At 39.5% G+C, this 12,360-nt stretch overlaps 1 protein-coding gene across 1 annotated transcript in view; it reads left to right on the top strand.

The window, feature by feature from the left end:
* The first annotated feature begins 432 nt into the window (after nucleotides 1-432).
* Nucleotides 433-12,360, top strand: part of LOC124966048 (cadherin-8-like) — a 154,199-nt gene continuing 142,271 nt past the window's right edge. The window contains 2 exon segments of the mRNA XM_047527154.1: nucleotides 433-669; nucleotides 2,997-3,176. Of these exon segments, the coding sequence (XP_047383110.1) occupies nucleotides 433-669; nucleotides 2,997-3,176 (417 nt within the window).

Raw genomic sequence — 12,360 nt, 5'->3', positions numbered from 1 at the left:
TGCCCGATTTTAAATATTGGAAAATATAGACCATAACTAAGAAATACATAAAATTAGCCTTTGCTGTATATTCTAGAAACAATCAGTGGTAACTTCTATTTTTTTTTTTTTAGTGTTTTCATCCACAAATCTTATATGCAATGTAGTAAAAATGGTTTTGGTGGTCAGATAGATTTGAAACTAAACCTTCCACTTACTTTTTGTGTTCTAAGTTATGAAACTTTCCAGGCTTGGTTTTCTTATTTATAGAGGGAGGCTTTCTAGATGCTGCACCACCTTGCACTCAAAGAGGCGCTTCCTCTGACCAGCCAGGCCACTCAGACGGGAGCTGTGTCCTGGCCAGAACCAGCAGCTTAGCTGCCAGTGGTCGGCACGCTGATTGCAGCTGGCTCACCTGCTGCTGGACCCCAGCAGTTAGGTCTGATGGCCCAGATGGCAACTGCCGCAGCTGCTGTGACTGTGGGCTCTACTGCCAGGCACATGCTGCACCATGCCATCACTGGGGGCTTCAGTGGGAGGAGTCACGCAGAGCCCTCACCGCCTGCCCTTATTTACCAGGAGCCTCAGGGAGCACAGCCTGCAGAGCAGCATCAGCATAAGTTTGGCCCTCGCTTCCATGAGATAAGACATTTTTGGAGCGTGCACAGAGCTGGGGTGAAATTAAGCTCTGTGAGCATATGAATGAGGTGCTGAGACAGTGCAGACTTGCAAGGGGATTTGTCTAATTAAGAAGTTCAAAATGAAACTTTGAAGTTCAAAATTTTCAAAGAGATGAAAAATCAGCTCTCACAACCAAGTTACTTTAGCATAAAAATGTAATTGATAGTGAAAGTATAAAGTGTAAAAGCATCAGTTAAACTTCTCCTTTGTTATTAGTAACTTCCTTGCTTCAGAATGGCAATGAAAGAGGGTGTTCTGACTGCACAGAAGCTCACTGAGGTGGTACAGAGTTTGGGGGTGGGCAAAATGTTCATATGGCCTCCTTAAACCAGTTCTTGTGATGTTATCATTTGTGAGTTAATTAGAATCAAGTGATATTCTTCAAGAAAAAAAATAGAGAGCTCATGGTGCATATTTCATGGTATGAGGCAGAGACTAAAATAACTATTTGTAAGATGCCTAATACAGTGCCAGGTACATAATGAATGACTCAGAATGGCTGGTTCATAATATGGTCCAGAATTAGAGGGGAAAATAAGGCAGAGAGAAGCACGAAGATAGTAATTTGTAAATTCTGGAAAAAATAACACATATCATCATGGTGCAACCTTGCTATGACAGTTTTTGGCATTTACACACTTGATGCTTTGGGTGGCAATTCAGAAAGATTCACAATTGGCTTACATGGAAAACGAAGCTGGTATGGAGGAAGCCAGGACCCCGTACTGAAGATGAGGGTGCATAGGTATCCGTGGGGTATAGTAATGATTGTCACAAGAAAGGAAAATCAGAGCTATAAGGCTGGGGGAAATGACTTAGGTGGTCAACCATGTGGTTCTAAAAACAAAACCCATTCAGTTTTATACACAGATGAAAAATAAATCCATTTGGACATTCTAAGCTTCAGTGGGCCAGTTCTTAGGTTCTGGAATTTCTTGTTTTCTGTACAGGAGGGGAAGGAGAATGTCTGATTTAGCATGAAAGGGCCAAGTTGAAGGCAAATTTAAGTTCTTTTTAAACTCCAAGAGCTCTGTGAATAATATGATCTAGCTTTTTTATTCTCCCTTGATGGATTTCTTTATATCATCAAATTACATCATTTGCTGTTGCCACCAGTCAAAGCTTTTAACTTCCTATCTTGGTTGGGCCAGACATGGTGTGGAAGGTGACCCAAGGTCAGTAATTTGGTCTCTGGCTCCCGAGTTATCACTCTGTTGTCTTTCTTCAGTAGATAAAAGGGGCCCATGAGTACTGTCGTCCGTTGAGTGACTTTCATTTATAACTTTAGAAGAGGTTGTCTGAAGGCTTAAAAAATTTCCCAAGGTGGAAGTTTTAATATTCAGAGATGCATCCTGCATTTGGAAACTGAATTCTTTTGTTGCTGATAAAAATCAGAAAAGCTCTCGAGTTTGAGAGAAAAGATTCTTGTTTTTGAAATTGCTTCTGAAATCATGTGTTATTGTCAGGAAAATGTTCACTTTGTGGATAATGGTGACATAATTTCCACACCCCCACCTGCCCATCCCAGGGACTCAGTGTTCCACGCTGCCTGCTGCATCAGTTAAGGGACTTCTGTATTGCCTTTTTGAGCCAAGATCTCTCCTTCAATTCAACCTGGTCATCCTGTGGTGTATTTTAAACAATGATTTGACTATCACCTCAGAGCTCTCTTTCTTCTCTTCTTCTTCTTCTTCTACTTTTATTTTTTGTGGGGGGTAACCAGGGAATGGACCCAAGGGTGCTTAACCACAAGCTTTTTATTTTGTATTTTGAGACAGGTTCTTGCGAAGTTGCTTGGGGCCTCGCAAAGTTGCTGAGGCTGGTCTTGAACTGGTGATCCTCCTGCCTCAGCCTCCTGAGCCTTTGGGATTACAAGCATGCACCAACACACCCGGCAAACTTCTCTTTCTTAAGGATAGAAATCAGACATATGGTGTCCCAGGTTTATGTGTTTAAGGAAAGGTATGCCACCAGGACTAAGAATATGGAGTATGGAAAGTGGCCCCACTGAAGTTAGAGTGCCCAAATTGAAGGTTTTTTTTTTTCTTCCCATACTCAGGTGCAGGTATTTATACAGGGTTACTTAAGCTTTGTCAACTCTGACATTCTGCTGGATGATTCTTTGTTGTAGGGGCTGTGTTATCCATTGTATAATGTTTAGCATCATCTCAGGCTTCTACCCTCTAGAGACCTATAGCACCTCTTACTTCCCCTTACCTATGACAGCCAAAAATGTCTTTTGGCATTGCCAAATATCCCTGGGGTGAGTATGCAAAATCACCCTTGATTGAGAACTACTGGCATAGCAGTTGGAAAGCTGGGCTTTGGAATTTTAGGCAGCATTGGTCAAATTGCCAGGTTGCCAAGCTGTGTATCAGGTCTGCTACTCCCTGCTGAGAAGGGGCCGCAGAATTGTGGAGCAGCGGAGTAGCAGTAGAGGTGGGTTGGAGGCAGGAGGAGACCTGCAGAGCCTGCCACGCTTGTCTGGGCCTGAGGCAGAGCTGGCCAGCACTGAGGTGAGCCAGTTTGAGCTGACCTAGCCCCTGCTGCCAGGCCTGGGCACCATGCAGCACTGCAGCTCTGGAGCCCTGAGCTTGCACAATCGAACTGACCGAGATCTGCTGGGAGGCTGGGTTGCAGAAGTGGGGCAGATCTGAATGGAAGTTTGTTGGGACTAATGACACTTTAACTAACTCAGGCTGACTCCTTACTTCCTGGTGAGTGAGCAGGATCAAGGCCTCAAAGGCGGTTTTAATAGTTAATGACGATAAACCTGACCACTGTAAGGGATTGGTTAACAACAGTTCTGCGAACGTGATCAGCTCGTGCTTGCCATGTAGTCCAATGGGACTCTCGCCTGTGTGAACACTCCTTGCCTTGCTGACCTTTAAGCTGATTGGTTCCTGCCTAGCCCCCACCCTACATAAAAGCTGTGTGACTTCCTCAATAAACGAGTTCCTGCTGTGACGGGTCTCCCTGACGCGTCTGATTGTCCTCCACCCGGAGGGCTGGGAGCAGGCGGTCAGCCGGCCCTACCTATCCTGATCTGACCTTGTTGGGGAGTGTCCCCTTCCCTTGCCGCTGGTCGAGAAGAGCAAGGGGGCTTAAGACCCCGACATCAGTTCAGACTCAAGAGTTAACTAAGAGAGCTAGTAATTCTCCAAGCCCTAATTTGCATAATTTTGGACCAATAGCATTGGTACTTTTTTCAAACCCTGCTTAGAATAAGTTTGGACAAATAGCATTGACACAAGTGCTGTATAAATCCCGAGACTAGCACATTCAGATACTGTGTATCAGGTTCCCTCTGGCTCTGTGAGAGTTCTGTTCCTGTTTATATTCTTCAATAAATCCTACTCTTACACTCATTCATCTCCTTCCTCCTTCTCCATGGATTTCAGTCTTGGAAACCCTGAGACAAGAAATTTAGGATGAGCTTCTGGGGTCTGCTGTAGCACTGGGGGCACAGCCTGTTACTAAGAGCTACAAAACTTCTTGGCTTGAGAGGTCTGCAGCTTGTGCAGAACCCTTCTGCCTGCAGAAACATAGAAACTGGTTTTATCAACTGTCTGGTTTTGGGAGAGTTAATTGAGCTAATAGAACTCAGCAGTTCCATCTAACAAGGCTTCTCTTTTGTTGCTCTCCTTCCTTTCTGGATTTCTAATGTCTTTCTTTCCCATCAGATTCTGCAAGCCCTGAACTTAGATTGCTTGAAGTTATTCTGATTTGCTTGCTGAGATCTGATGTTCTCTTGATTGACTTGGATCCTGTCCTGTAACACCCGTATTCCACATTGATGGGATTTGGGGTGGAAAAGACCTAGGTAGTATTCAGGGGCTTATGATTTAGCTATCCAAATTACCCTCTTAATCTCTTCTAGATACCTGAATTCAAAAGAGCAGGCCCACATTCAATAGAAATCAGGAAGATTTCAGGTCACACGGAGAAAAAAGTATGAAACATCATGATTGGAACCTATTGGAGGAAATCTCTTGGGAATGAATTACAAGTGAGTACATGGCTTCTGCTTGAAGTTGTTTAGATACGGTGTTTTGGAAGAATAAAGATTACATTTCTCTTACAATATTTCTGTTATGGTTTGGATGTGAGGTGTCCCCCCAAAGCTCCTGTTATTGAGGAATATTCAGAGGTGAAATAGATTACGAGAGCTGAAAGTTAATAAGTTGATTCTAGTTTAAAAGGACTGACTGGGTGGTAACTGTAGGCAGGTGAGGTGTGGTTGGAGGAGGTGGGTTACTGCGGGTGTGCTTTGGATGGGTGCATCTTCCCGGGAGCCTCTCTCTTGTCCCACTCCCTCTCTCTTTCTGGTTCCTGAATCTGACATGGGCTGAGCAGCTTTCTTCCACTGGCTCCTTCCTCCATAATGTGCTGCCCCATCGTGGGCCCAGAGCAATGGAGTCGACTATCTACGGACTGAGACCTCTGAAACTGTGTGTCTCGAATAAATTTTCCCTCCTCTAATCTGTTCTTGTCAGGAATTTTGGTCACAACAATGTAAAAGCTAACTAAAACAATTAGCAATAGAAGATATGTCTAGAGTGAATTCTAATAAGTAGTAACGTGCTTCACTCAAAAATCAGTAACATTAGAACCTGACATAGGGACGGTGAAACGGAATTGGAAGATTAATTTGAGGTCATCTGACTCTGTCTCCTCCAAAATGTAGACATCCAACTTCTCTGCGGCATTCCTGATGGTGGCCGTTCAACCTCTTCCTGAACACCTTGAAAGGTGGGACTTCCCCTTGTTCTCAGACAGCTCATTTCATATTGAATACTTGTGAGAAAATGCTGTAAGTATAATATGAGTCCAAAATCAACTTCCTTGAAGCCACCACCTGTGTATTTTTTAATGATTTCTGAAAATACATTAGACGAAGACCCAGAGAGACTGGTAGACTTCTTTTCAACAAGTTAAATGCTTTGACCCTTTTCCTCAGTAATTAGCTTTGTTAGGGTATCCTCCTGCCTATCTGAGGATATCATATTCTAGATGTCTGAGCACTTGAGATCTCCTTTGTTACTCTAGCCGGCTGTTCAACTTACTGTCTTGAGTATACATAGTACAGGACTGTCTCAAAATGTCCTCATTTGTTTATCCATCCCCCAGTAGAGACACATTTGGTAAAGACAATGAAAATGATTAGCTGGGCCTACTGATGCATGACTGTAATCCTAGCTACTCAGGAAGCTGAGGCAGGAGGATGGCAATTTTGAGGCCTGCCTTCTCAACTTATTTGTATCCTATCTCAAAAAAGAAAAAGGCTGGTGATGTAGTTCAGGGGTAGAATGCTTGTCTAGCATGCACATGGCCCTGGGTTCCATCCCTAGTACGCTAAACATTCGTGTGCATGTTTTTTGTGTGAACATAGGTTTTCATTTCATTTGGGTCAGTATCTATAAGTATGTCATCCAAAAGTGTATGATTAATCTCATATGAAACTGCCAATCTTTTTCAAAAGTTCCAGTAGCATTTTGTGTTCCCACCAGCAATGTGGGAGAATTCCAGTTCCTTTGCATTCTCACCAGCTCTTGGTGTCATTAGTTTTTCTTTCTTTTTAGTCATTCCAGTCGGAGTAGGTATCTCATTGTGGTTGTGCCTTGCATGTGTTTAATGTCAATAATGTTGAGAATCTTTTCATTTTGATTTTTGTGCCATCTGCATGTCTTCTTTAGTGAATCTGTTCAAATGTTTGCATTTCCTCTATTGCATTTTTATCCTTTTAGAATGCTATCACAAAATACCATAGACTGAGTAGATTATAGACAAAAGCAGATGAGGCATCTGGAGAGGGCAGCTTTCTGGGTCATAGATAGCTCCCTATAGCTGTGTTCCTATATGGTAGAAAAGGCAAGGTAGGGTCCTTTTATAAGAGCACTAATCTTTTCATGAGGGCTCTACCCATAACTTAATCACCTTCCAAAAGTTCCCACATCTTATTGCCAATGTTTTTGGGATTTGGATTTAACATGAAATTTTTGGAAGGGACATAAACATTCACATCATAGCAAGTTTTTTTTCTTATTACATTCTGAAAGTTGCTTTTATGTTCTGAATACAATTATTCTGTGATTTGCAAATATTTTCTTTCCACATTGTTAAATGGGAGTCATAAAAGTGGATGTTTTACCTTGTTCTCAATCTGAAAGATATTCTTCCTTTCATTAATAGAATATTTGCTGTAATCCGGTTAAGAGGTTCCCTTTTATTCCTTGTTTGCTGAGAGTTTTGGTCATGAGTAACTTAGACTTTTTTCAAAGGATTTTTCTGCATCTGTCAAGCTGATCATATGACTTTTCTTCTGTATGTTGATACAGTGAATTACATTAATTTTCAAATGTTAAGTCAGCTCTGTGTTTAAGAGATAAATTCCAATTGGTATTTTACTTTTTGACTTATTGTTGATTTTGTTCTTTATTTTTTTAAATTATTTTTAACTGATATAAATTATACCTTGGGGCTGGGGTTGTGGCTCAGTGGCAGAGCACTTGCTTAGCATGTGTGAGGCACTGGGTTCAATCCTCAGCACTGCATATAAATAAATAAAATAAAAGTCCATTGATGACTAAAAAAAATTAAAAAAAAACCCAAATTGTTTATATTTATGGGGTATTATGTGATTATGTGATGTCTTGATACATTTTTTTTTGTGATGCTGGGAATTGAACCCAGGGTCTTGTGCATTTGAGGTAAGCACACTACAACAGAGCTATAGCCACAGTCCCTTGATATGTTTTTGATGATGGCTTTTGTATCAATATTCCTGGGGTATATTGTTCAGTAATTTTCTTATAATTTCTTTATCAGAGCATCAGAGTAAAACTGGACTTAAAGAATGAATTGAGAAGTGTTTGCTCTTCAGTTTTCTGGAAAAATTTGTGTAGAGTGATACCATTTCTTCCTTAAATACTTGGTAGAATTCACCAGTGAAGTCATCTGAGCCTGGAGTTTTCTTTGTGAGAAAATTCTTAACTGCCAATTAATTTCTATAATAGACACAGGGCTACATTTCCTTCAGTATCAGTCTGGCAGGTGGTATGTCAATTTTATTGATTTCTTAAAGAATAAGGTTTTCTTTTCATGTATTTTTCTATTGCTTTTCTGTTTTTTTAAAATATTGATTTTTTTTATCCTAGTCTTGATTCTTTCTTTTTCTTTCACTTGGGATTTAATGTTTCTCTTCCTTTTTTAGTTTCTTAAGGTAGAAGCTGAGGTCATTGGTTTGAGGATTTTTTTTTTTTTTTTTTTTTACGTACAATGGGCACTCAGTGCTACCAGATGTGCCTGTGAGTGCTTATTTAGCTCTATCCCTGAAAGGTGGGTATTGTGCTCTCATTTTAATTCAGCTCAAAATACATTCTAATTTCTTTGTGATTTTTTTTATTTGACTCATAAGTTATACAGAAGCATATTATTTTCCCAACATGGTGTATTTCCCCAATATCCTTCTGGTATAGAGTTATCCTAATTATATTATGGTGAGAGAAAATACTTTACATACCTTTAATTCATTAACATCTGTTAGCATTTGTTTTATGACCCATAACATAATCTGTCTTGATGGATATTTCCTGTCTACTTAAATGGAATATGTATTCTACTATTGTTGAGTGGAGTGTTTTATAAATATCAATTACTTAGTCTTTGTGCAGGTCTTCCATATCTTTACTAATTTTCTGTCTACTTGTTCTATCAGTCACTGAGATAGTAAGTTGAAGTCCACAATTACAAACTGAAATTTTACTTGGACATATGCTCTTTCATATTTTTATTATTTTGCTTTAGGCAGTCAGTTTTCATTTAGACAATTAAAATTAAAATTTAATTGTATATTTACTTTTATTTATTCCATTTCCAGGACTCTTCATTTCTTTGTGTAGATCTAAGTTCCTGTCTGGTATCATACTCCTATCTGACAGCTTCCTTGAAAATTTCTTATAGTGTTCATTTAATTCTAATAAGTTCTTTCCATTTTTGTTTGAGAAAAATCTTGTTTTAAAATTTTTTTTAGTTGTAGATGGACACAATACCTTTATTTTAATTTATTCATTTTATGTGGTGCTGAGGATTGAACCCAGTGCCATCATGTGAGCTAGGCAAGTGCTCTACCATGGAACTACAACCCTAGCCTTTCTCCTCACTTTTCAGAAGATAGTTTCACTGGGTATAGAATTATGGGTTGTCTATTCCTCCTGTTACCCCTTAGAAAAATGTCGTACCACTGTCTTTTAACATGCATGCTTTCTGACAAGAAGTTTGCTGTAATTCTCGTTGTACTCCTCTCTATGTAATGTGTCCTTTTTCTCCATCTACCTCCTAGTATTTTCTCTTTGATTTCCCATGTCAGCAGTTTGAATATGATGTACCTATGTAGGCTCTTTTTTGGCATTTATTCTGTCAAAGGACAGGTGTTGTCATTAATTTTGGAGTATTCTTTACCATTATTTCTTTAGATAATTTCTACCTCATTCTTTCTTCTCCAGGAAAAAGAATTGAGTCTTTTTTGGGGGATCCCACTGACATGTATATCAGATCACTTAATACTGGCTTACAGATCTTGGATGTATCTTTCTATTTTTCTCTCCATGTCTCAATTTGGGTAATTCTATTGACCTATGTTTAAGTTTGCTGAATTTTTTCCCCCAACTATGTCAAGTCTAATGCCTAGCCTGTTGAAGGCATTATTTATATCATTGCTGTGCATTTTCTTTCTAGCATCTTCATTTAATTCTTTCTTATAATTTCCATCTTTCTCCTGAAGTAATTGACCTGATCTTGTATCCTGTCTGCCTTCCCACTATAACCCTTAACACAATTATTTAAAATTCCTTCTCAGTTCCAGTAATCATGTCTTATGCATCTATTCTATTGAGGACTTTATCTCTTGACAGTGTTTTTGTTTCTTGTCTTTTTTATATGCCTAGAAATTTGTGGTTAAAATCCAGACAGTTTTAGAACTATAGAGACTGAAGTGAGTAGTTATTATATTTGTCATGCCTTTCTTTTTGCTGGGCCTTATTAGAATGGGTGAGCCATTTTGTCAGGAGCTGATGGTTTGTATTTTTTGGTGGTCACCTTCTCTCGTTAATTTGCTAGGATTGTAATAGCAAATTATCATATGTGGCGTGGCTTAAACAACAGAAAGTTATCATCGCATAGTCCTGGAGGATACAAGTCCAAAATCAAATGTCAGCAGGTTGGTTCCTTCTGAGGACAGGGCGGGGAAGAATCTGTTCTTGGCCTCTATCCTTGGTTTGTAGATGGCCCATCTTCTTCTTACTTGTTCTCTACGTGTATCTGTATCTGTGTCTATATTTCCTTTTTTTCATCAGGGTACGGTCCATATTGAATTAGGGTCTATCCTAAAAACCCCATGACTGCCTCTGTAAAGACTCCATCTTCGGATAAGGCAGTTAGGACTCTAACACATCTTTTTTTTGAGCAGGAGGACAGTTGAACTTAGAATATCCTCAGTGTACAATAGCCTCCAATCCTCCAGCTTTACTTTATGTTTAAACTGGTTTTGCCAGAGTTTTTCTTAGCACATGCTCTTCTCAAGGACTTCCCTTCACCCTTCTCCAGCACAGACAGCTGTAATTTATTACTTGGCGTTCATTCAGCGGGTGGGGGGAGCAGGGAGGGGCCACGTATTCTCTTGTTCTGGTTAGGTCTCAGTCTCAGACCGCACTCTGTCCTGGGTCTTGAGGATGAGGTTCTAGGGTTCTCTTCCCCTCTCCCTTCAGCCAGAGGCGAGAGCTAATGGGCTGGGTCCAGTATGTGTTTCTGCCCTTTCCTTACGAGTACTTTTTTTTTTTTTCCTGTTTTCTTCCCTGAGCTATAATAGACTTTTGTCTGTGCTCTAGGAGTGATAAGACTTAATACTTGCATAATAAGATGGGGGTGTGGTGATGGCCATAGCAACTCTACAGGGTGTGTCATGATGAAATGGTATGATTTAAGCATAAAGTACCTTATTAATAGTTTAACAGACAGTTGCTTATTGCACTTCACTGAATAGTTTTATTCTTCCACATTTTCTAAGTCATTACAAGTGCTCATTGTTACAAGGCTAAACTTCAATGATGTTCAGAAGAAAAAAAAATTGAATATCCTAGTTGAAATCCTATTCAGCATTACATAATTTGGAGGGAACAATCTAGACAGTCCTTCATGGTAGCAATTAGGCTGTGAGCAATCTGTGTCAATGGGATATTTACACTGGGCAATGATTTCAAATTATAGTTTAGAGTAAAGTTGTAAGTGGGAGCTATAGAAGTTAAGACCACAACCATAGGTAGCATAGATAGGAATCCTAGGGCATTATAAGGCAAAGGCTGTGGATACTGATGATCCCATGAGTAAGTGCATTATTTAGGTAATATGGGAGAATGCAAGGGAGGAAGAGGACCTTCTAACGGTGAAGAGAAGAGGAGATACTTATCCACCATGTTCCCTGGCTTAGAAAGTTTGGGTCCCACCAGGTTTTACGTTAAGGATTTGAACAAAAAACCAAGGTGAATATGGATTTTACGACTTTTCTTTCTTTCTTTTTTTTTTTTTTTTCAGGAAATGATAAATGAGGGACATGTTTAACTTGATTTAAACATTATGTAATTTATATATGTATCAAAATATCACATTATCCATCAATATGCAGTTGTATGATTTTATGTATTCATTAAAAATAAATTTAATTTAAATAAATAAAAAATCAATGTGATGCCTAATTATAAACTTTTTTTATATTCAAATTTTCTTTTTTTTAATTGTAAACAAATGGGATACGTGTTGTTTCTCAGTTTGTACATGGAGTCAAGGCATACCATTTGTGTAATCATAAATTTACATAGGATAATGTTGTTTGATTCATTCTGCTATTTTTTCCCTTCCCCCCATCCCTCCCACCCCTCTTTTCCCTCTATACAGTCCTTCCTTCCTCCATTCTTACCACCCTCCTTATCCCTAACCCTAAACCTAACCCTAACCCTAACGCTAACCCCTCCCACCCCCCATTATATGTCATCATCCTCTTATCAGTGAGATCATTCGTCCTTTAGTTTTTTGAGATTGGCTTATCTCACTTAGCATGATATTCTCCAATTTCATCCATTTGCCTGCAAATGCCATAATTTTATCATTCTTCATGGCAGATTAATATTCCATTGTATGTATATGCCACAGTTTCTTTATCCATTCATCAACTGAAGGGCATCTAGGTTGGTTCCACAATCTGGCTATAGTGAATTGAGCAGCTGTGAACATTGATGTGACTGTATCTCTGTAGTATGCTGATTTTAAGTCCTTTGGGTATAGGCCGAGGAGTGGGATAGTTGGGTCAAATGGTGGTTCCATTCCAAGCTTTCTGAGGAATCTCCATACTGCTTACCAGAGTGGCTGCACTAATTTGCAACCCCACCAGCAATGTATGAGTGTACCTTTCTCCCCACATCCTCTCCAACACCTATTGTTGCTTGTATTCTTGATAATCGCCATTCTAATTGGGGTGAGATGGAATCTTAGGGTAGTTTTGATTTGCATTTCTCTTATTGCTAGAGATGTTGAACATTTTTTCACATATCTGTTGAGTGCTTGTAGATCTTCTTCTGTGAAGTGTCTGTTCATATCCTTAGCCCATTTGTTGATTGGGTTATTTGTATTCTTGGTGTAGAGTTTTTTGAG

This window comes from Sciurus carolinensis, chromosome 16 (assembly GCF_902686445.1).
Source record: "Sciurus carolinensis chromosome 16, mSciCar1.2, whole genome shotgun sequence".
NCBI classification, from domain to species: Eukaryota; Metazoa; Chordata; class Mammalia; order Rodentia; family Sciuridae; genus Sciurus; species Sciurus carolinensis.
Note: the sequence above shows the minus strand (reverse complement) of the source record. Positions and strands in the feature narration are given on the sequence as shown.